Raw genomic sequence first — 23,458 nt, 5'->3', positions numbered from 1 at the left:
TGTTTGCTCAGTCCTCAAATGTGCTAAAAAAAAATCTGTTTTTTCAGCAGGCAGGTCAGTCCTGTTCAAAAATGCAGTATAGTAGGAAGTAAAAATACCTGCTCTCAAAGGTAGTGAGGTAAAAGCAAAACGTATCCACTGCAAAATCTATTTAAGTAAAGTACAGATATCTAAAATGTATACATAAGTACAGTACTTTACTACTTTTACTTTGTTGCATTCTGTTACTGAGCCTAACACAGAATACACTGCAAAAAATCCTATAATTTATTAATTTAACATACCCAGTACTTTAAAAGGCCATTTCCCATTTTACAGAGAAGCCTATGATGGTGATGATAATCTAAAATAGCTGGACAATAGGGTGAAATGTTCTTACATCAATCTTAAGATCGAAATGTTTTTAAACTCCATACACCTTTCCTTTTTTTTTTCATTTGGGTAATTTCAGGCCTGGTTTTGTCAATCTGTACTGAACTATTAACTTGAAAACTACCACCGCATGACATAACAAGGTGAAACAAAGCATTTTGAGCTTTGGAGATGTAGACAGACTAATAATAAAAGGTTACTCAGATGTGTGAATGAAACAAAACAGATATGTTTCTGTGGTGGTAACATTATAACATGACTGAAAGCTCACAAGAATGAATTATGTGTAATATAGGACCTTTAACAGATGTAGGCTACACTCATTTTAAAATCTATTTATTCTTGGTATATAGGTCTACATTAATAAAACCTTTATTGTCGCATAAGGAGGAAAATAGTGTTGCTTTAACCTTTTCTCTTTACAGTGGGACAAACAGGTGATGCCTGAGCTATGAAAAGGCAAGTCCGCTCACAGAAAGAATGCATGTTTTTCCAAAGTATTTTAGTCAAGTCAGATTTATTTGTATAGCACGTTTAAAAACGAAAGATGACCAAAGTGCTTTACAGACAATGGTAAACCCCAATACACAATGCACAATATACAGCAAGAAAAAATAAGTTAAGAAATAATATAGCTTAAAATAATAATAATTGAAATGGGAAGGCTTTAGAAATTTTAAGAATGAAAGGATGAATGAAAAACAGGAGGGAAAAAAGAAATACGTATTCAAAAATCAAGATAAAAAACTAGTAGAATAGACTTGAATGGAACATCACTTGGCACCTGGAGTAAAAATGTCACACTAGACCTATATTGTAGCTATAAATGACTATGACGACTAAGTTAATGTACAATACAGTATAAATGGCAGGTGACAACAGTGCATTGTACCAGTGACATTATAACAAAACCTCAACAGAAACCACGGGAAATCCCTATGTGCATCTATATACAGCTTTAATTTCCCTTCCGCCCTCGGTATTAAACCTGTCATTCTTGGGCTCTATTGATTGTTATCCCAGAATAGATTAGTCCTGGCTTGTCTCTGCAGCTGTCAGTGGCATTTCTGTCGTCCGTGCAGAGGGCGGAGGAGGGCAGCAAGCAGCGGTGGTTGCGACACTCCCGAGGCCGCTGTGTGTGACTGTACCGTGGGATAAACCTGCCACCTCTGCACCGTAACAAGGCATCCCCCCTCGTTAACCCCGCCTATAACAAACCGTGCCAATCCCAGCCTTCTAAACACTCTACCGCTGTGTTTATTGTCCAAAATTGACCTTGACCAAAGCGAATAGCAGCGCAGGGAGGCGTGTCTGTCCTGCCCTAGTTCGGTTGCAGCGGATGTCGCTTATCAACTTTTGATAGCAGCGGCGAGCCTTGTGCAAAGCTAATTTAAGCAATGTTTTTTCTTTATCACCTAGTTTAGATTTAGATGCACTGTTCTTCTGCAGGATTATGCATTTCTACGCGTGATCGCACATTTGTAGCCGCTGCAATTTGACGCATTCCTCAGTTGTTTTGGAGGGAGAGGAGACTCCATTTTCCTGGCTGGCTGCTGCAGCAACACGGCGGGGAAGCTAGCTGGGTATGCGGCTAAGCTAACCCCTCTCCACGGCGAAGAAAACCACAGCGAGCGGGGGGCTTGCGGGTACTGTCCCTTTGACGATACTTTTGTTGACTGCAAAATACTCCCAGGTAGGTGTGAGGATGCCAATGCAAGCGATTTTTGTATTAGATGTTTGAGATTTTTGCCGGGAATTGCGAATGTAGCCGCGGATGGTTTGCTAGCCTCGGGATGCTAAGTGGCTAACTAGCTTCGCGTTGGCTTTTCCTCTCAGCTGATAACCTGCTGCATTTCCCACGGTGCTTTTCTTTTTCTATCACGCCACACGGCTTAAATACAAATGCACGGTTCTTGCCATTCATTTGAGATCATGTGGAAATGCTGTTGAAGCCTGTATGTTTTATTTAGCGGGTGCATCGCAGTCGTAAAAATGTAATGTTAACGGTGCGGTGTTTACACAGCGCTGCAGTCAGTGATGGAGGGAGACAGATTGTGGATGCAGACATGGCCGAAACGGAGGTCCATCATATGCGATTTAGACCTGATTTACTCTTGGTTTAGATCTGATTTAGTCTTGATTTATAGACCTGGTTTAAACATGATTTACATTTGCTATAGACCTCTATAGTTTAGACATATGCCAGTTTACTTCTGTTTCGTATTACTCTGACTTTTTTTCGGCTTGGGTTAGTCCTGATTCAGACCTATTTTAGACCTAATGTAGTCCTGCTTTGGATCTTCATTAATGCTAATTTATTCATGTTTCTGGCCAAGTTTGGACCCGGTTTAGTCCTGGTTTAGTTTCAATGAATTCCTGTTTTAATGATGATTAAGACATCATGTGATTGCTGCATGTTCATTATTAGAGGTGAGGTTTAGTTTTAGTCCTTGTTTTGGATTTACTTGGCTGTGATTCAGACCTGGTTTAGACCTGGTTCAGAGCTGGTTTAGTCCTAGTTTACAGCTGGTTTTGACCCAGGCTCTCACATGGATGTTGTGTTAATAGGAGGTGGGGTTTATTACTTGGCCTTTTCCTATCTGTATTTCCATAATGCTGATGGAGCAGGTTTATGGTTAGGCTTTGTTTAGGTCTAATGGTGGTTCATTTTGAGTCCTGGTTGAGTCCTGCGGTGTTTTCCCACATGTTTTTATTGAGACTATAATGGCACAAGTGTGACCACATTTGTAACATTTTATTTAATATACTTTTTGCAGTCTAAATGTCACTTATTGCCTTACTTATTAAAAGCACTGTTTGCAGATTTAGTATAGTTACTTCTATATGCTACTGACAATGCCTCCAGCATAAAGTATAATTTATGCTTGTTTGTAGACTATGGGGCAAAAATTACACAATGGGGCAACTTCCTTAGTCTCCTATTAATGAGAAACAGGTTCTGTCCTGATTTAGTCCTGCTAATTTAATTCAGTTCATTTAAATAATTGGTGGCAGTTAAAAGTTAGGGTTTGTCATTATTGAAATGGTTTAGTCCTAGTTTAGAGCAAGTTTTCACCTGGCCTTTCTCCAGTGGTTTAGTCCTGGTTCACTTCTGTTTTTGATCCCATTTACCAGTTTCTCTGTTTCCTTACAGCATGCTGGTGGTGGGTATTGGGAATTTCGTTGACACTTAGATCTGGTTTAGTCCTGGTTCAGTTTTGATTTAGACCCATTTTTTTTACCTGTCTTCTCTCTCTCTGCAGCAAACTGATTGTGTGAGATGAGGCTTTACATCTGGTTTAGTTTGTTTTAGGCCATTTTTTTTTTTTTTTTTTTTTTTTTTTTTTTACCTTTTTGTCTCCTCTCTCTTTACAGCATGCTGATGGTGGGAGGCGATGGACTGCTGCACTAGAATGAGTGTGAGGGAGCTGTGTGAGACGGATGACCTGGCCACCAGCCTGGTGTTGGACCCACTCCTGGGCTTCAGCACCCACAAGATGAACATCAGGTCAGACTCAGAGTCACAGGCAGTCCCTCTGAGAATGGCTTTCTGCAATTAATATAATTCTAATCAAGATGGCTTCAGTAATTTCTAATCAATGATCATCTTGTGATCTTTTTAAGAGGTCTGACAACAGGGCAGGACATTAAACAATAGTATTGGTAATTGTGATGAAAAGACAATAAAACTTAGTCCTAGTAAAATGAAGTACAGTTTGGCAGTATGTTTTCATCAGGCAAATGGAGTATATTCAGGCATATAAAATATAACTCCACAGAAAACACAAAGCACAAAGTAATTACTTGTCATTTTTACACAGTTCTACACATTTGCCCTTAAATTTTTGACAGGTCAGTCCTGTATTAGTGGGAGTTGCAATCCACTTGCATGGTTATTCCCTGTTGGGCCTGAAAGCGTTCTGTGAACCACTGGTCTAATACATCTTAAACTTGTTAATATTGCTGTTAAAATGTTAATCGTACATTGCACTTCGATATGTTGTGTTTTATTTAACATTCCATCTTCAGAATAAAATGAATGTACTTGATGCATTATTTAAACAGTTCTTTCTTGTGTTGCAGCCCCCCTCCTGAGGTGCGGCGATGGGGGAACCTGAAGGAAACTCTTCTGAGGTTCCAGAGGACGCGAGACTTCGACGCCACGTTTGAGGCTCTGACTGATGGAGAACTCGCCGGAAACTACTTCAACGCTCTGGGGTCCCACAGACAGGACCTTCTTCGGCAACATGTGAGTCACTTTATGGTTTAAGAGTCTTCTTATATGGCACAATTTGGGTACTTTTTCCTTTTTAAAACAACATTTGTGTTTAAATTGTTAATTGTATATATTTTTCTTAAATTGTATAGAGTAAACACAGAATTTTTTTTTCTCCCCTTTTCCCCTACCCCATGCTGAAACAAACGGCTTAATGCTATTAAACTAATATTACCAAAATACAAAAAGTATGTAAACATATACACTTAAAGTAAAAGGAAAAAGACATTAACTAATGTATATATAAAAAGGATAATAAATAATACAGATACATTTTAACACGTTTTTATTTTCAGTTTCAGCCTTTTTTTTTCCTTTTGTGCAAAATATGAAACATTGTAAATTACACAAAGTACAAAAAAAAAAAGTTCCACTGTTAAATTAGGACTGTTGCCATAACAATTTTCATCAGTCTGAAACCCATAGATAGAACTGTATGGAATATTTGTAAACGGGGCATTAACCGGTTATGTGTAGATTTAGGGCTTTTACAGTAATTACCATTTCAATTTATTGCTCAATAAAATTAGATGATCAAAAACATGTTTTAGTGGTAAGTATTTCTCACTTGTACTTGCTCTGGCACTGACCTTTTTCTTAGTGTTTTTAGTGCATTAACATTTGAGCTGAAGAGGGCTGAGTAATTACCACCTCTATGACTCATTATAAATACACTTTAACACACTTTGAACATTCTGTTTGTTTGTACTGTTTATCTAGTCCAGCTCATGCTTTGAGTTCTTTTGGAAAAGTTTAATCCCACTTTTATGATTTAGGCTTAAAAAATATATTATTAACAACACTTCATTATTATTAGTTATTGAAAGTATTATTATGAAACAATGTACTCTTTTTGAACTATATGTTATCGTGACAGCCCTATGTGTAGATTAGGGCTGCAAGATAAATAGGAATCAGCAAATTATGAAGACTGCAGGTCCACTACAAAGTGCAGTTAACAGCTAAATATTCTGTCTATGTGTAAAAACCTGTCTACTTTTTTTAGGACACAATGTTCTGAAATGCACAGTTCTTTCATTATTTCAGCATTTCATATTTCAGTCTTTTTTCTAGTGTAAATATACAATTAATGTATAAAACAGTGTTTTATAATGTGCTCAATGATCCACATCCTGTTTTTTTTTTTTTTTTTTAAAGCTTCACTAATTGCGATGCTAGTCCAAAAAATGCAATTATATATTCTAAATAGTTCAGGGTAGATAATTTTGGCTTCTTTCAATATATGACTAAATAAATAAATGAATTGAATTGAATAAATGAATAATATGTGTAATCTGTATTAATGGCAATAATGATACTTGAAAACTATACCTAGAATAATTTGATAAAAAATAAATCTTGCTTATTAATCTTTTGTTCTGTAACGTGCTTGTGTATACTGTATGCCTATTACCCCTGAGCTGAGTTCTAACCCTGTGCCTGCCTGTGTGTATAAAATGCACAGGTGTACCGTTACCTGAGCGCCTTCCTTTTGGACAGTGGAGTGAAGCTGGAGTCATGTGACCGATACTCCTCCGAGACCAATGGGGCCAAGATCACCGCCACAAGACACTGGTATTCACTCACACAGGGGCCTAATGTAGTGTGGCTATTGTCTACTTACTGTCTAATGTGTACATTCTTAGGCTAATGCTGCTGATAACGCTAATCTGTACATACTGTAGAAATACTTCGACAGAGGTGCACGATAATGACAAAAAGGATCTGTGCAGAAGACAATTTGACCATCTGACATCTGATATTAAGACAGTAATATTAGCAGTGTTTTTAAGTGTGCCTGTAATAGTCTTGGTTGTGGTTTAAGTATCAAAAAGTCAAATGGACTGTAAAATGAACCACAAAACTGCAGTTTTATATTGTAATTTGGGAAGTTACACTGAAAGTCTTTTTAATTTATAATTCATCTCTAGTTCACTACTTGAAATTCACTTGCACAGCGGCGTTTTAAAGGTCAAATTTCTAATAAAAAGTCAAAGTCATTGCTCCTCAACAAATTCCACTTAACTTCAACTTCACTTCCATACAATACATGACATATCTTTACCTGCTTAAACGAAGTGTTGATGTGAGCACACTAAATCAATTCTAGTTAGAATTTTTATTTCTTACTTTTAAAATGTTACACAATAGTATTTTTTTGTTAGTACGCTTGACTTTCCGGACTGGTTGCATTGTTTTCTTGGGGAATTCGTAGACCTGTCTCAAGTAGGTTTGTCTCATATTTGTGTGTTCTAGTAAAAGTTTGTGGACTTGTTATATCCATATTTGTGTATTCTTTTGCAGGTTTGTGGGGGAGCGTGTGGAGGTGCTGTTGGGCTGTATCGCTGAGCTGAGTCCTTCCGACAGTGCAGTGCTTCGGGCTGGAATCAACGACTTCAGCGTCATGTACTCCACACGGAAACGCTGCGCTCAACTGTGGCTCGGACCAGCCGCCTTCATCAACCACGGTCAGGTTCACACATGTGTTAAATCTACACTCTGGAATTTTTCTAGTAGGAAGTCTGCTAACTGTTACTCTGCATGGAGGTGTATAGTTTTTTCTGCAGTATTACGCAGTATGGCAATAAATGTATCCATCTCCATGAAGACAAGCAAAGGTAACGCCACCAGGTTAAGTCAGAGGTCAGATCTGTGGACAGGCAACCCAGATCACAGTAAGAATTCATGTTTTCAAGAGATATTTGTAGTTGTTTAGCAGTTTATCAATTGGTTATTGATTAAATGTAAAATACTGTATGATTAATGCCATACAGGTAATATTTTACAATTTAAAAAAAAGCAATGAAATCTCTATGAAGACAAATGGACAGCAGACCTTCCCTCTAGAAAGTTACACAGTGAACCTTTGAAGCTTTATTCATCAAAGAAAGTAAAATTCTTTATTAGTTGCGCAGTTAGTCCTGGCATTTGTGTGAATCACCTCGGAGGCTATCACATTATATCGAATTACAAGTCTCTTTGCTTAAATTAAGAGTTATGGTGATTCTTAATTTCTTTATTTGTTATTTTAAAGTCTTTTTTTTTTTTTTTCTTTAAAGCTCTTGGAATTACTTTGTGCTCTTCAAATAAACTTGCCTTGCCTTGCCATGGTGTAGCAGCAGCTAAAAAAAAAGAAGTAACCCCGTAGACCATGATCCTTTGGTGTTATCAGTGCAGACTACATGAAGAAATAATTTTAAATCTTAATTCTTCATTTTATAACAGTACCAATGGCTTTTCAAGGCTTTCCCAAGACTTTTAAAAAGAAAATGTAGCATATTCACAATTTTGTATCGTTACATCCCTAGAATCAGCTTTACAAATCAAAGGGAAACTCTTCAAATTATTGTTTAGCTGAGTGACCCTGAGTTTATGTAACTTATGCAACAGGTGCAAGAGATAAGAACTAAAATGTACTTTCTGAAGTTTTCAAATTGTGCACTCCAAAAAAAAAAAGTAATGTAGAGACAAAAAACTGATTTATTCTAAAGTAATTCAAAGTGATTTACAGAACAAGAAATACCCAGTAAAATAACAATAAAATAAAATAAAATAAAATAATAAATCATCATTATAAAAAGTTAAGTCATTTCAGTTATATGCACTGCTAAACAGAACTGCTTTAGGCCTTTTAAGGTTTGATTAACATTGTCAGAATAGAGATTTGTCTTCAGTTGAACTGGAAAGAAATTATCATCTTGAAATGATCCCAAAACCTCAGCTTAACAGTCCTAACTAACTAATGTAGTTATTCCTCCATTAGCACAAAGTAGCCGTTTGTTTTTACAGTGAATCTTTTGCAGAAATTTGAAACTCTTTTTAATTTAAGCTTATCTCTTGCACCTGTGGGAGTTGTGACCCTCAAGGACGTCCAGCTGAAGCAATATTTCCCATACTTAGTTCCCACAAACCAACTGTTAGTAAAGGCCATTCATAGTGATGCCAGGATGTGTAATACTTGTGAAGGATATTTATGGCTGTAACTAACTTCGTTTTATGTGTTTATCTCCTGCTGCCACCTGCTGTCTGAACGGTAGACTGCAAGCCCAACTGCAAGGTAAAACACTCTTAACATGAATCTAAAATGTTAGTAATAATAGCCATTACCATGAGTTGAGGATGATATCTTGTTTACAACTACACGAAAATATAATAACTTTTAAATGTTTTAAATGTATTCAAATTAGAATATCATGTATAATGGCTGTATTAACTTTGTTTATGAACTAAGAACCAAATTCACACACAAGGAATGCACGGTGTTGTTTTGGTGCATTATTTAACAATTAATGATATCAATAATGCTAAAAAATAGATACTGAAATAACAACTTTTAAAACATGCATCTCTGCTCTATTAAATTCTACACTTAATTCACTTTTTGGGCATTTTTTTAACCTTTACAAATACATTAACAGATGGATTGTAAAATGTTATCTGAATATCCCCCTATTATTTATTTTTTCATTTATTCCATTCAATTTGAACTATATTATAAAGGAACTGTCAAGCTCCATGGCGTGGCAAACATAATTGGAAAGCTTTAAACCTCACATTTCAACAATTCTGGATATAATCTAGATCAGGTGCTTAACCAAAACTACACATAAAAAATTATAAATAATAAATTCAGTTTTTTTTAGGCTTTTCTTTTTAACTTTATTCTAGAAATCTATTTTTAGTAATATTGTGAAATGAAAATTAAGAGAAATGCTCTATCTACTATTTATCAAGCCATATCTCCCCATTTTCACAATGGCTGGAAGTCCTGCCCTATAGGATTGTGGAACTTCCGGTGAATGGTTTTCTATGGCAAATTGTCTGTGAAATTGTCTTGCTTTGTAGCCATTTATAATTAGAGTAGATCAGGTTCAGAAGCGGCTCCAATTTAGTCAGACTTGAATTTTTTTTTAGGTTAGATCAGCCAGAATGATAAAGGGATATTACTTGAGAAAATGCAAAAAAAAAAATTACAATTTAATATGATATTTTTTGTCAGTATCACCCATTTATAATTGTCATATCATTACCAGTTTCCTAATGCTGTAATTAACCTCCACAATCACATTTACACCATCTGTCTCTCCTTCACCTGTCCCTGGGGTCTCACCTGTTCTTTGTCTGTGGTCGTGCCTCTGTTTTTGCACACGCCCAGTTCGTCCCCAGTGAGAAGAATGTCGCGTGTGTGGAAGTCGTCCGCCCAATCGCGCCTGGCGAAGAAATCACCTGTTACTACGGGGCGAGCTTCTTCGGTGAAGGCAACGAGATGTGTGAATGCTGCACTTGTGAACGGTAAGAACTTGATTATTATTATTAACTGTTAACTATTACTAACAAATGATTCATTGACCCATGGATTAAAAAAAATGATTGTAGTTATACTATGATAATTGATATATTAGTTTAATATGTTGCTGAAGAAAATGGAGTCAGTAAACTAGTTATCTGGACTATACAGATTCTTAAACGCTCACAAAAATACAACACCTACGATGGCATTATTGAATCAAAAAGTTTTCATCAATAATACACTTTTATTTGTGAATAATGTATATTTAGAAGGCTTCAGTTCTCATATTTCTGTATTGGGTTGATAATGTGTTTTAAAATGGTCAGTGTACAATAGGAATGATTATTTGACTAGCTGACTAATCAAAAAACAATCACTGACAAGTTGAGTACTAAATTAATCATTAGTTGCTGCCCTACTTTCATTAGAGCTGCACAATTTAAGACTACCTGATTTCCCCCCCCCCATTTATTTCTCTTGCCCCAATACAGATCGGTTGTAAAAGCAGGTCAAAATGAGTCAGCTGCGCACTGTCTGCATCTAATAATAATAATAATAGAGCTGTTTGTTGTCCAATAATCAGGAAGTGCACATTAGCATGCTAATTGTTGTTTGCTTTACTGTAATGGCAAAACTGTGCTCTGGGCTTCTTTGAAAGTTGTGAAAAGTGCTCATTGGGGAGAATAATTAGGATGCTCTCAAAGCATAAGGTATGTGAGGAATAATTTTATACCACTGCAAACTGTTTAAAATGAACTAGTTCTGGTTTACGGTTTTTAAGATTGTAAAAATCAGATACTGGAACAACATAATTTTGCTTAAATGCATAAAAAATCAGGTACAATCACTTTAATTGTTGAGTTCTCATTGAAAAAAAAATCCCTCACGAAACCACTGTAAATCCTACTTAGTGACTAAATCTTCAGTGCTAAAATTAACTTCATCTTTTGTTTCGTTTTGGTGCGATTTTAGGAACGGAGAAGGTTATTTCAAGCAGAAGGGGAAGAAGCCGGACTCAGAGGAAACCAAGGATTCTCAAAAATATCGACTGAGAGAGCGATATCTGCACAAACATCGAGAAAAGGGACATTTGAATCGTCAGATCACTCCTGGAGCTCACACAGGTATTTCTAAAGACCTTTTCACTGTTGGCATAATTGATATAGTATGATTCAAGTAGATGTTATTGCTTTGCCTGCAGTGTTCCTCTGTATGGCATTTATTCAGTTGCCGTTGTTTACATTGCATTGGAGATGACCATTCACAATAAGTTACATAATGTACCTGTAAATTGGGCTATATGTTGTGGGAGTAAAGTAGTCTTGGCATAATGGTCTTTATATTGACTTTTGCTAAAGATTAAACAGAAATCATTGCTCTGTGGGTTTGACTGATGATCTTTCAACCTTAAACCGCTAAAAGACCAATTACCCCTCAGTGGCTTCTGTAATTACAGAGTTTGGCCTCAAAGTCTGAGCGGGTCATTTGTCATTACTTCAACTGCAGAAGTGAGTGATGAATTAAAAGGTTTTAGCCACGTAAACTGTTCAGTGTTGCTCACAGTTTCAGATTTTTTCATTAAAATGATCAAGATTCATTTATAAATCCATGTCCTTTTAACAACTAAATTTGCAGTAGAAATACGAAGAGCTTGTTAAGTGAAATGTTAATTACTCTACACCAGTTTGATAACATTGTTTTTTAATAACCTGTGTCAGTATTTGCTTATCTGTATTTAGGGGTGTAGATTTTCTTAAATTGCTGTTCATTTGGAGATTTTTTCTTAAATCTGTCAGTGAGAAACTGTTATTTTCTTTGAGTTAAACATGTTACACAAGGACTGCAGTGCTGTGTAATTTTACTTTTGACCACTAGGTGTTGTCTTGAGCTAAAATTTCCAATATTGCACTAGTTGCTTGGTGTTCATATTAACAGTTGGAATTTTTGCAGTGATCCTTTTATTTATTTCTTTATTATAAACACATTAATTTATATTATAATTTGACCACATTTTCAGTTGAATTCAGTTCAAAAACTTGTAACCCTTTGAGCATGGCCGATATTGACAAAAATTAATATCACAATATTTTTATCCTCATGAAAAAATTCAGATATTTGCCTATAAATGCTGAAGTTCAAGTATTCAGCAAATTGAAAGTACCTGTGTTTAACAATCTATTCAAAGATCTTTTATTGTTAGTATAATGAATACCATGTGTTTCAAGATGGCACTATTACCTATTACTATTATTACTACTACTACTGGTACTACTGCTGCTACTTTTGCTACTACTACTGTTACTACTACTACTACAAGCATAGCATCGCCATGGAGCCAAGAAAGTGGATGGAATAGATGAGTTTAATGAAATACTGTGGAACATTCCAGACAATATATCTCCATGGAGATAAGAAGGTGGTCTATTCTCAGACAGAAAACTTACACAGTGCAGCTTAAACAAAATTCAAAAGTATTCAGCAAAATGAAAGTCTGTTTTTTTGTTTTTGTTTTTAATACACTTTTTGTGCAGCCTCTTTTAATACATTTATTTTTTTTTTATTTTAGACCACATATTCATTATTCAGTTGTTTATATCTCCAAAACAATTGCGATACATAACTTCTCAGTCTCCCACCTCTTCTCATGCATTTCTGTGCCTTTAAAAATGACCTATTTATATCTGTTTGTAAATATTATGACATATTTGCTGATGTGGTAAGAGACAGTAGACAGACTGCCACTCCAACTGTATTTTAAATGACACATAGTTGGTGGTCTAACCATTCATATTTTATTCTGATAGAAAACTGCAAATGTGAAAAATGTGCACCAGCAGGATAATATTAATGACTCTCGATACACCACAAATCATAGTGATACATTTGTTTATTTTCCTTTTTTGCTCAATCTCCAATGGTACAAAGTTGTCAGATCCAGTTTTTGTTTTGGATTAATCACACGTTTCATTCTCACTCAAATTGGACTGGCACTTTCTCCCAATTAGCAAAATCTGACTTGACAAAATCATCGCCCAGTGTTGAAATAAGGCTGTTAATTTGTTTCCACACTCACACTGTGTACGAGATAGAGACACGTTTTATTACTGCACTTAGAAATGGTATAATTGTTAAAGGTCCTGTAATTGGCAAAATTGACTCTTGTGAGCTTTAAGCCATGTTATAATGCGGTTACGTCATCCAAAACATATCTGGAGTTGTGTTGTGCTTTATTTCATTCACACATATTTGAGTATAATATCTACTTTTTACCTTTTGTACAATTCCAGGACTGAAGTTATCCAAAAGATTCTAGTGAAAGTGCGTGGAGTTAAAAAAAAAAAAAAAAAAGTGTGAATGAAACAAAATACACCTCCTGGTATGCTTTTGATGAGGAAACATCATTATTACACGGATCCGAAAATAGCATAATATGATCCCTTTAAATACAGCTTGTCCTTCTCTGACATTTACAAAGGAATAAATTAATATATGTGTGATGCAGTTCCAGATAGATGTGGGCAGATAATGAAAAAGAATAGTGTGAATGTTGTTTTGAAGATGTGCAAAATTTGAATATTGAGTTAATTGTTTATAATACTGCAAAAACAGCAGAAAAAATAATAATAAATGGAAAAAACTTAAGTGTAAAGTATAAAAAGTATAAAGTGAGATTTCTGCAGTTGTGTGGGTAGTTATTTTCTCATTAGTCTAATACTTAAATCTCATCCAGTGGATTTACAGACAGAAATGTTTGCATATCTCTGTTAAACTGACATAACTGTTTCAATAGTTATCAGGATACTCAATTTTTTGTCAATATCGCCCACCCTAAGTTCCAGTTATAATTTTTTAAGAGTTTAAGTATACAAGCATTACACTTTATAGCTTTTGATTTGATTTAAAGGGAAGATGTCCAAATGTGAGATTTTATGACCCTCCATAAATAACATTGAAGTATTTCACATGTAGATGCCTGCAAATGGCCTCAGAGGGCTGTTATACTTAGTCAACAGTAGAGGGCGACAAAGTTAAGGAATTTAGTGCCAAAAGCTTCTGTTGAAACACTGAAACTTCCTCTGAAAATCCAACATGAACAGCATTTTAGGATGTTCATGTTAGAGCCTAGATCTTTGGAGAGGCAAGCTTGTGTTGTAAAAATGTTTTTCTAGGCATTTTTTGCAGTTAAAATTGAATAAATGCAATATGGATACGTTTAAAGCTATACCGTTGGGCATTTTTGACAAAGCGATAACATCTCCATGGAGATAAGCAGGTGGCAGACTAGACTTCATTAGAAAAGTTTCATTGTGTATGTTGTGGAAATTATCTGTAAAATAACACCAAAACATACTGAAAGACTGTTTCCGATGCAAATGTAATTGACCAACAAGAACGGTGCCACTACAGACAGTTTCTATTAGTAGTGGGCCCAGAGCAATAGGATGATGATGCTTAAATACTGTCTGAGGTACAAGCTCTTCCCAAGTACAATTTGCCTTAAGGTCAGTCTGGCCATGTGGCTTTCTTAGCTCAGAGGTAACACCTTTATACATTAGCATTTGAGTACAGGTAAGGATGATCAAACAATGGGAAATAAAACAGCAGGTATGTAAAAGGAAAAGACAAAGATACCTATAGCCTTCCCTGTGAAACTAAAGGATTAGACAAAGAATAACACTTTTAACACTTTAACACACCTGGTATATGAACCAAATCACCCACTGTATTACAACATCTGTATTAGTTAATATTGGCCTATAGAATGTGGTTATGTCATCTGAAACCCAGCAATATATATATATTTTTTTTACAAACTTAGACCTAAACTAACTTCCTATTCTTTTTCTTTTTTATCTTTGCAGCCATCCCCTCCAGAAACTCCTTCACACAGCAGATGAGAAGAAATGCTCTGAAGAACCGTCAGCTGGCGAAGAGGTGGAGACATCGCCGATCACCCAAACGACTCTTAAACAAGAACAAACCATCTGGACTGAAGCGTGTCAAGACTCTCCCGCTTTTGTCCGAAGTGACTCTACGAGAAGTACAAGTCCGAATCCGCCGCCACTCTGTAGATTTCCTATTGAGCTGTAAGGATCCGAAAAGTAAAGAGAGGGCTTTGCTACTGCAGCTGGAAGAAATTAAACCAAAAGAGAAGACTCCGCATCAGAAACAAAACGGTTCTTCGGAGGTTAACTTGAAGCCGTTTGGTCTGAAATCCTCCATCACTCAACGCAAAAGTGGGCAACCATTTCCGAACGCAAGCATTAAGAAGAAGTGTATGAAAGTGGCTGATAGGCGCGTAATTCATCTGAGAACCTCTTCAAGGACAAGAAGCAAAGAAAACCTAGCTGTTTCTGATAACAGCAAGGATAGTAAAAAGTCAGTGGAGCTAGAGAAGGACACCTGCAGTCCAATCAAGCCTGAAGACGGCATGAAGCAATCAACTGAAGATAGTAAGAAAGTTGTAGAAGAGACTATCACGAAAGATGCAACGCAAAAAGAGGCTACTCCTATCAAAAATACGGCCACGCCTAAATTAACCCCTGTGAAAGAAGTTAAAAAGGTTGAGAAAAAGACCAAGGATAATCCACAACATGCATTCAAGCAATATCTCACCATAAGTCTCACAAGAGTAACGATACCGCAAGAAAAAGTTGAGGTGAAGGAGATGAGAAAGCAAGTTTGCAGACGAACCAAGGGCCCAAAAAGCGTGCAACTCCTAAAGGCACAAAAACGAGAGTTAGAAATGTTGCAGGAGCATAAGGATGCCATTTTAGAAACAGCAGAGGGAAGCACAGGTGTTAAGGAAATGCTGTTCAAAGCTGGTGATAAAGTCAGTGTACAAGATACTAGTAATAAGGAGGAATTGACTACGAAGGAAAGCGTTAAAACTGTACAAAAGCAAAAACCAGAGAAGAGAACACTACGGCCGAAGCAGGTCGATGCCAGTGTAGAACCAGCAGAGGTCAGCACTGGAGTTAAAGAAATGCTGTTTAAGACTGGTGATAAAGTTAGTGTGCAAGATACAAAGAATGACAATATAGCTGCGGCTGTGACTTCTAAGAAAGGTGCAAAAACTGTACAAAATGTGGAAAAGCTAAAGCCAGAAAGACCAGAAAAGCGGTCACTACGGCAACAGAAACAGGTAGGTGCCAGTGTAGAACCAACTGAAGCAGCTACAGGAGTAAAGGAAATTCCAATTAAAGCTAGTGATAAAGTCAGTGTACAAGATGTGAGTAATGATAATGCGGATTTATCTTCCAGGGAGAGTTTGAAAAATGTACCAGAAAAGAGGACACTGAGAAAAAAGCAGGTAGGTGCTAGTGTAGAAACAGCTAAAGTGGGTACAGCGGTTAAAGAAAATAACGCTAAGGTTGATGATAAGGTCAGTGGACAAGATTCAAGTAATAATGTTGATGATTTAAATTGCAGGAAAACATCGAAAATTGCTCAAAAACCAGAAAAGAGAGTGTTGAGATGTACACAGAAACAGGTAGGTGCCAGTGTAGATGCAGCAGATGGGAACACAGGTGTGAAAGAAATGCTATTTAAAACCGGAGATAAGGTGAGTGTGCAGGAAAAGAGTAATGATGTTGATGACTCAAATTGCAGGGAGATTTCCATGAAAGAAAAAGTGGTTAAAAAACAGGAGGAGAAGGGAGAGAAGCCTGCAGAGGACAAGGCAAAACAAGATCAGCCAAAAGAAGTAAGTAAAGTTGAAATTAAAGAAACCGAAACTGAACTGACGCAAAATGTTCCAAGAGTTCAAAAGGCGAAGAGGTCTCGTGGTAGTATTTTTACTTCCAAAGAAGGACTACAAGAGAGTACAAGCAAAGAACTACAGCAAGATGATGGTGTCGCTATCAAATATGCTAGAGTTGTTTTGATGGACATTTTGAAAACCGATAAAGCTAAAATAGATGACATTTTCCTGAAAGATATTGTGGAAGTTACTCAAACCATACTCGCAAGTAATGAATCAAAACCTCAAGGTATCAAGCAGAGAAAAGTCATGTCAAGAGCAGCTAGGTTGAGGGCCGAAGCTAATATCAGAGCTAGAAGACGCAATGGGAAAAATGTGGAAATTAACATAAACACTGATTTAATTGGTGAAAATGCACAATTTGGAAATGAAATGTGTGATAAGCAACCAGTGAAATGCCTGAACAGCCTACCTCACAAGTCAACCGTTTCAACAAAAGCTAATTTGCAATCACACATCCAGTCAAATATACCTCTGAAAAAACGTACATTTCATAGCGCTGTTGATGAAGCTGAACTAGAAACAGGGGCAGTAGAAGTTACTAAAGAGGCTAGCGATTTTAAGGCATCTGGGATAAAAGTTGGTGCAAAATTGGGCTCAAAAGACAAAGGTAAAAAATTAAGCCAAAGGCGGCGATTAAGGAAAGATAAGAAGAAACTGGCCAATAAGAAAAAGGCGAGATCCAATACTATGAAGAGAGTGCTTAGGCCAAGAGCCAACCAGCCTCCACAAAGCCCCATATTGGCATCTCGAGAACGAAAATGCAAATTAGGTAAAAAGATCTACGTTGTAGATGGGGATGACGATGTTATAGATGACACACAAGATGCTAAAAACGATATTAGCGATACAAATATGGTACTGAGAAAAGCTGTAAAAGCTGAGACAGAGTTTGTGCCTCTTGATCAGGGTGAATTAGACGAGATTAAGCCAGGAACCAATTTTAAAATCCGATTCAAGAGACGCGGGGGTAAACTTTGGGAGATGGAAAATTCTGCATTTGATAATGTAATGTTTAAGAAAGAGAAGAGAGATGAGGCTGCTGATTGTGATCCTTTTAAAGCTATAATGGACTCGGTATCAATTTTGAATATGGAAATGGAAGCTGCAAGGGCCCATGTGCATGCCAGCTTAAAATCAAAGAACAGATTGCATCGGTTGAAAAAAAGAGGTGAGAGACGGACTGCCAATCTACCCACTGAGGCAAACTCGGACAGTAAAACTGTAGCGGGGGATGATAAGAAAGAAACGGCTGAAACCGGCATCAAAGTGTGCCCAGAAAAGACCGAAGTTGCTGTGGTGAAAGAACCTAAAATTGAAGATAGGTTTTCTCAGCCTTGCTGTATGTTTGAGCAAAAGCAAGAGCTAAAAGATGCGAATGGACACGCGCTCCCTGTGTTAAAACTGCGTCGGCGAACAGAAGATATATGGGTGGTTGACGATGATGTGGAGAAAGAAACTAAATCAGAACCACAAAATACCGTAGAATCAAAGGCACAGGCACCGGCACCGGCACCGACACCGACCCCGGCCCCAGCACCTGCTGTGGTTAAACAAAAAAGAAATTTGCTGGACAGCCTTAAGAAAGATGAAACCCCAAATAAAATACACACACTTTTGAAGACAGAACCAACCTCTTCACTGGCATTGTCACTAGCACCACTCACTATGGCCTCTCAGCATCCTCCAAATGAGAATATTAAAATGAACACGGAGAGGCCGGAGGTGTGCAGCGGAGGAAGAAAGCAAAGACACAAAATGGAGAGACCTCGTAAGTGTGGGCCTGCAGCTGACCCTCCTCCCACCAGCTCTGCGTCCAACCAAGCCAACACATGCCTTAGTCACACACTCCAGCAAATTGACAATAGTCTCTCCCGGCTCTCAGAAGGTTTGTGTTCATCGCAAACTTTGGAAAAAACTAGCCAGCAGCCGCAGCAGCCCCCATGTACAAGTGCTCCTAGTTCTGTTATCCAACCGCCATCGCAGTTCCCGCCATTCCCAACGGCAGACAACATGCTTTCTGGGGAACCAAACTTCACCAACTGTTGTGACGATATTCTCGATTTTCAGTGTTTGAATTTCGAAGGGTACTACCCACCGCAAAATATTCTCCCATCTCCTCCGTCTGATCTTTGTTCTTTAGATCCACCTACGGATCCCTTTAGCAGCCCACTTTCACATAGCCCCACAGAGGCCTGGACAACAGAGACGCCATATTTAGGACCGCCAAGTCCGAGTAATAACTTTGCCAGTGAAGATTTTTTCCCCGGACTCATCCCATCTTCCAAAAGTGAAACTGTTCCAATTGATTGTGAAGCAAAAGACAACGCTAAAGACAAGCTTCCAATCAATACAGGGTTTAATTTCACAGCACCCAGCAGTGCAGATATGATTGTGAAAGACAGGATTATTACAAAAACTCCAATAGTGCGGTCGCTTTCAAAGGAAGAACCAAAAGCACAGCCATTTTCTGTTGTGAATAAACCACGTCTACTCCCACAGTCATCTGCAATTTCACAAAGTCCTGTAAATTTGTCCCAATCTGCTTTGAATCTGAAACCCATTACGAGCCAATCCAAACTCCATACTAGTAGCAGTAGTACTAGTAGCAGCAGCAGTATTAGTGGTAGTGGTGGTGGTAGTAGTAGTAATAATAATAATAATAGTAGTCTTAAGAACCAAGGAACTTTTCATCGCCCAAGCATTCCCAGCAAGTCCTCTCAATCTTTTTCATCAAGTCACGTCAATACAGTTAAAGAACAGACTACGATACCCAAAATACAGAATTCACCTATCGCCAATAAGCTGCTCTCACCACAGTTGTTTAGCTTGAAAAACGCAAACTCTTCACACACAAACTCTTCAGACAATAGTTTTAACTTTCATGAAAAGACATCTTCCGTTATTCAAAGGGTGCTTAAGTTCCAAGGGGGTAGCTCTACACAGGACTTGTATAGCAGTGCTCCACCGAGAGAGCCGTCATCTTCCAGCTCAAAAGTTCATTTAAAATCAAACGAAAAAAGCCAGCAACATAAAATTTCAACTAGCAGCCATCATAAAACTAGTTCTACCCAAGCGTACGCAACCTCAAAAGACGCTTCTTCGCATAGCGCTTCCTCTTCCAGTCGATCCAATGCACAGTTCCCCAAGCCTAGTACATCTTTCCCAATGCCCAAAACAAAAACTCCAGTGGAAAAACAAGAGAGCTTTGAAGCTAACTTGTACAAAAACTTCTCAGCGCTCCCTAGACCTTTTTTCTTCCCAAGCAAGATGACTGAAAGCTACATGATGAGTCAACAGGAAAAGGCCATGAAGCAGGAAAAATCTGGAGCATCAAACACAGATAAACACCAACTCAATTTTACCCAGCAAGACCCATTTGACTTTAGCTTTGGTTCAACCCTTTCTTCGCCAATGCCTCAACACAGCAGCCCTCAAATCATTCAAAGCACTCCTCCAGGTACGCCGGTTCCTACAAGCAAAGGCCAAACATCATTGTCATTCCCATATGGATATCAAGCGTTACCCAATATTTTAAGTTTTACAGGAGACCATTCGCTAACTTTAGGTCTCCGAGATGGTCCAGAAGGCTATCCAGGACTTGGTGGCGCAAACTACACCTACCATTGTCTCATGGAACCTTCAGGAACCCAAGGGAGGCTAGTTTTGGAACCCTGCGGACCGCAAATAGCCAATCCAACTTCCTTTTCTTTGGGAGGGTTTGCTGGACTCAAATCACAAGAAGAACATTGCAGAAAAGATTTGCAACAGCAGTGTCAGCCCAATGAGCAACAACAGCATAGCTCCTCTCACTATGGGGCGGTCCCAAGTTCACACTCAATGGGGTCGAACAAGCCCAAACGAGTGAGGCTAGTGGTCACCGATGGGACCGTAGACCTGGACTTGCAGTATTCTGATTAAATAGGAATTAAGTTTATTTGTAACTTTATAAGCATTGCAATCTGGACATTTTATGATGACTACACACTGTTTTCAAACTAGAATTGTCTGGTGTTGGTGAGTTCTTCTCTCACTGTCTAAAGAAATGCCTATTTTAAATCAAGGATTTGATAGGTCTGTATGAGATGAAAATGAAAGCAAATAGTCCATAGTAACATGGTGGCTCCTAACCTCATGGCTGTAATTGGCTTCTACCTCTACAAAACTAAAACTGTAAAAATGCTTATTACTAATAATGTGGTGTAGTTATCATAATTTTTTGCCCCAATTAAAAATGCTTAAACTAATTACAATTGACAATTTTCTTATAGTGTACAAAGTATTCATGTTTTCACTAATGTTGTGGGACACTTTTTACAATTACAATTTACACACATAATAAATGTATAAAATACATTGAATATACTATTTGACAAGGGTTGAAATGCCCCCAAACTATTGTACTGTAATATACTTGTACATTGATTTTGTTTTTCTATACAATGTATGGCTGTAGAGACTTAGGCTTAAAAGGCAGTTTTGTGCCTATGTATTTGATAAATGTTCTTGTGATTTTTCAAGGCAACTATTTATCAGTGATTATTCCCTTTTGTAAATGGTCCTAGGGTGAGCTGTGCACGTGGAAGTCTCTTAAAGGGACAGTACAGTTTTTTTTTTTCCCCTTGTAGAAATATGATAATGGTGGGGGACTGGGGAACTCTCCAAGGTACTAGACTTACAAATTAGTTTTTTTATTGATATTTTGTACTATCCAGATACAGAGCAGACCAAGTCTATTAGTTTTTATTTTATTTTATTTTATATTTTATTATCAAAATTTATCTTAGTCCTATTTTTGTTGGGTATTTGCCCTCTAATCACACAAAATATATATATATATATATATGCTACTAGTGTCCCTCAAATTCTATGAGATTTGTAAATTTTACTGGCACGTCTGATAAAACTTTCTATAAACTAGTTAAAGGTAAAACTGTACTCTCCCTTTACATGCTCATGGTTTGGTCAAATGTTATGCTAAATTTAATTAAAATTAGCGAATGTTTCATAAATGAAAGGGTGCATGTGTAAGTTAATGTATAAAGTATACACATAGTTATATAAATATATATATATATATATGGTAGGTTAATTCAGTACTACATGTGAGTGTGGCGTTAGCTGCAGTGGATAAATGAATGGGAGCCAATGCAATATGTTTTTCTTCTCCAATTAAAGCGTCATCATGGGACATTTGACACACCCAATAGTTACACATTTTTATGTCAGAACGTGACAATCTCCGACTGAGTGGCCCTTGCTTATTTGTACATTTATCTAACAGTTTGTGAATATTATGGACTGAATTTGGGTTGTCATCACCTGGAAAGTTACTTCTTTTGGTGTTGTTGGAGTTACATTGTTTATATTGTATCTAGAGTTATATGTTGTGAGTTTTGCAGAAAAACAGCCTTGCTTCCCACATAAACTTGTACTGTCTTAAGATTATTTATTTGAATAATATTGTCATTTTCAAAATGGTGCTTTATTGTAATTTATATTTCACATTGATTGTGCATATATGACATCCTTGGTTTTGTATTTAATCGAATAGAACCTGAACTGCAGATTTGACGTACATATATTTAAGTTCACATACAACTGTCTCTCTGTTTATAAAAGCAAAACGTGTTATTATAAATTGGCAGTTACTGAGAATCTGCTGTAGAAATGTACAATTGTAGTCTATATCATTAAAGACATTTAATTCTTTTGGTAATTTCTCTGTTGTCTTTACTTTTCACAAGCCTTCCACAGCATTTATAAAGAACTTAAAAACAGAAACAGGGCCACCGACTTCCTGCTCAAAACTGCGGAAGTGAAGATTAATTTTTCAAGAAATCGCAAGTAATTACAGGGTTTATAATACAGGATTACTCAAACATGCATGAATCATTCAAAATATAATTTGAGTAAATTAATGATGAGGAGGAGCCATTATAACATGACATTGTTAGAAGCTAATTAAAGTCAATCTTGCGTAATATGTCTGTTAAGAATGGGACCAAAAATAGCATTGTTAATCAGCATTGTTTTCTTGTATGTATTGAATTCAATTGCCTATGCCACTAATTGATACTTGGCAGCAGATGTCAACGATCCCTGGAGGTGTGATGCTAACTGTAGGCACTCCTGGCTGAAGCTCTGGTACTCAGGTTAGACTTTAACCTGAGTTTTGTATTGCCACAATTTGACCAGAAAGAACTGAATTCCCTGGAACTACAACAAGTGAGTGTTTGTGTTTGTGCTTTTAAACAAGTATTTCTCAAATCAAATTACAGTCACAAGCTTAGTCCAGTTAGTCACTCTCAGCTTTTTGTTGAAAATTATGCCTGTATTTATCACAGGCTCCTGAAAATGTTTAAACCCTGAGAATTTTCAGAAGATCTTGAAACAGTTTTTGGCATCATGTCTCCATGGCAACAACAGAAACATTCCGCCATAGAAATACATGTAGAACATCCCCAGCCAGATGGAAAGTATCAATACAATCAGGCTCCGCAATATAGAAACTCAATAGCACTATAGCTTCCTTAGTTTTCTTTAAATCATATCAAACTATGTCTTATATGCATCTAAAAAGACCAGTTTATTCCTCTGTATCTGATGAAGCCAGAGTTCAACCATCACCTCTGTCTCACCTGCTCTCCTCATTCTGAACGATTCATGATTCTCTCTTATACATTGCCTCTGCTCTTCCACTGCGTTGCCTTTTCACCATCTGACCTACTTCTGTAGCTTTGTAGCTCCGAGAGGC

At 37.2% G+C, this 23,458-nt stretch overlaps 1 protein-coding gene across 1 annotated transcript; it reads left to right on the top strand.

The window, feature by feature from the left end:
- The first annotated feature begins 1,691 nt into the window (after window positions 1–1,691).
- On the top strand, window positions 1,692–22,420 carry kmt5c (lysine methyltransferase 5C). The gene is made up of 9 exons (XM_055152645.1): window positions 1,692–2,065; window positions 3,748–3,880; window positions 4,456–4,621; window positions 6,114–6,223; window positions 6,953–7,116; window positions 8,686–8,705; window positions 9,804–9,940; window positions 10,911–11,062; window positions 14,801–22,420. Exons 2-9 carry the CDS (start codon window positions 3,768–3,770, stop codon window positions 20,620–20,622), a joined length of 6,684 nt encoding a protein of 2,227 aa, XP_055008620.1. The 5' UTR covers window positions 1,692–2,065; window positions 3,748–3,767; the 3' UTR covers window positions 20,623–22,420.
- The last annotated feature ends 1,038 nt before the right edge of the window (window positions 22,421–23,458 follow it).

The sequence above is a fragment of the Boleophthalmus pectinirostris genome, unplaced genomic scaffold (genome assembly GCF_026225935.1).
Source record: "Boleophthalmus pectinirostris isolate CB_2022bp ecotype Guang Dong unplaced genomic scaffold, ASM2622593v1 HiC_scaffold_17, whole genome shotgun sequence".
Taxonomy (NCBI): Eukaryota; Metazoa; Chordata; class Actinopteri; order Gobiiformes; family Gobiidae; genus Boleophthalmus; species Boleophthalmus pectinirostris.
Note: the sequence above shows the minus strand (reverse complement) of the source record. Positions and strands in the feature narration are given on the sequence as shown.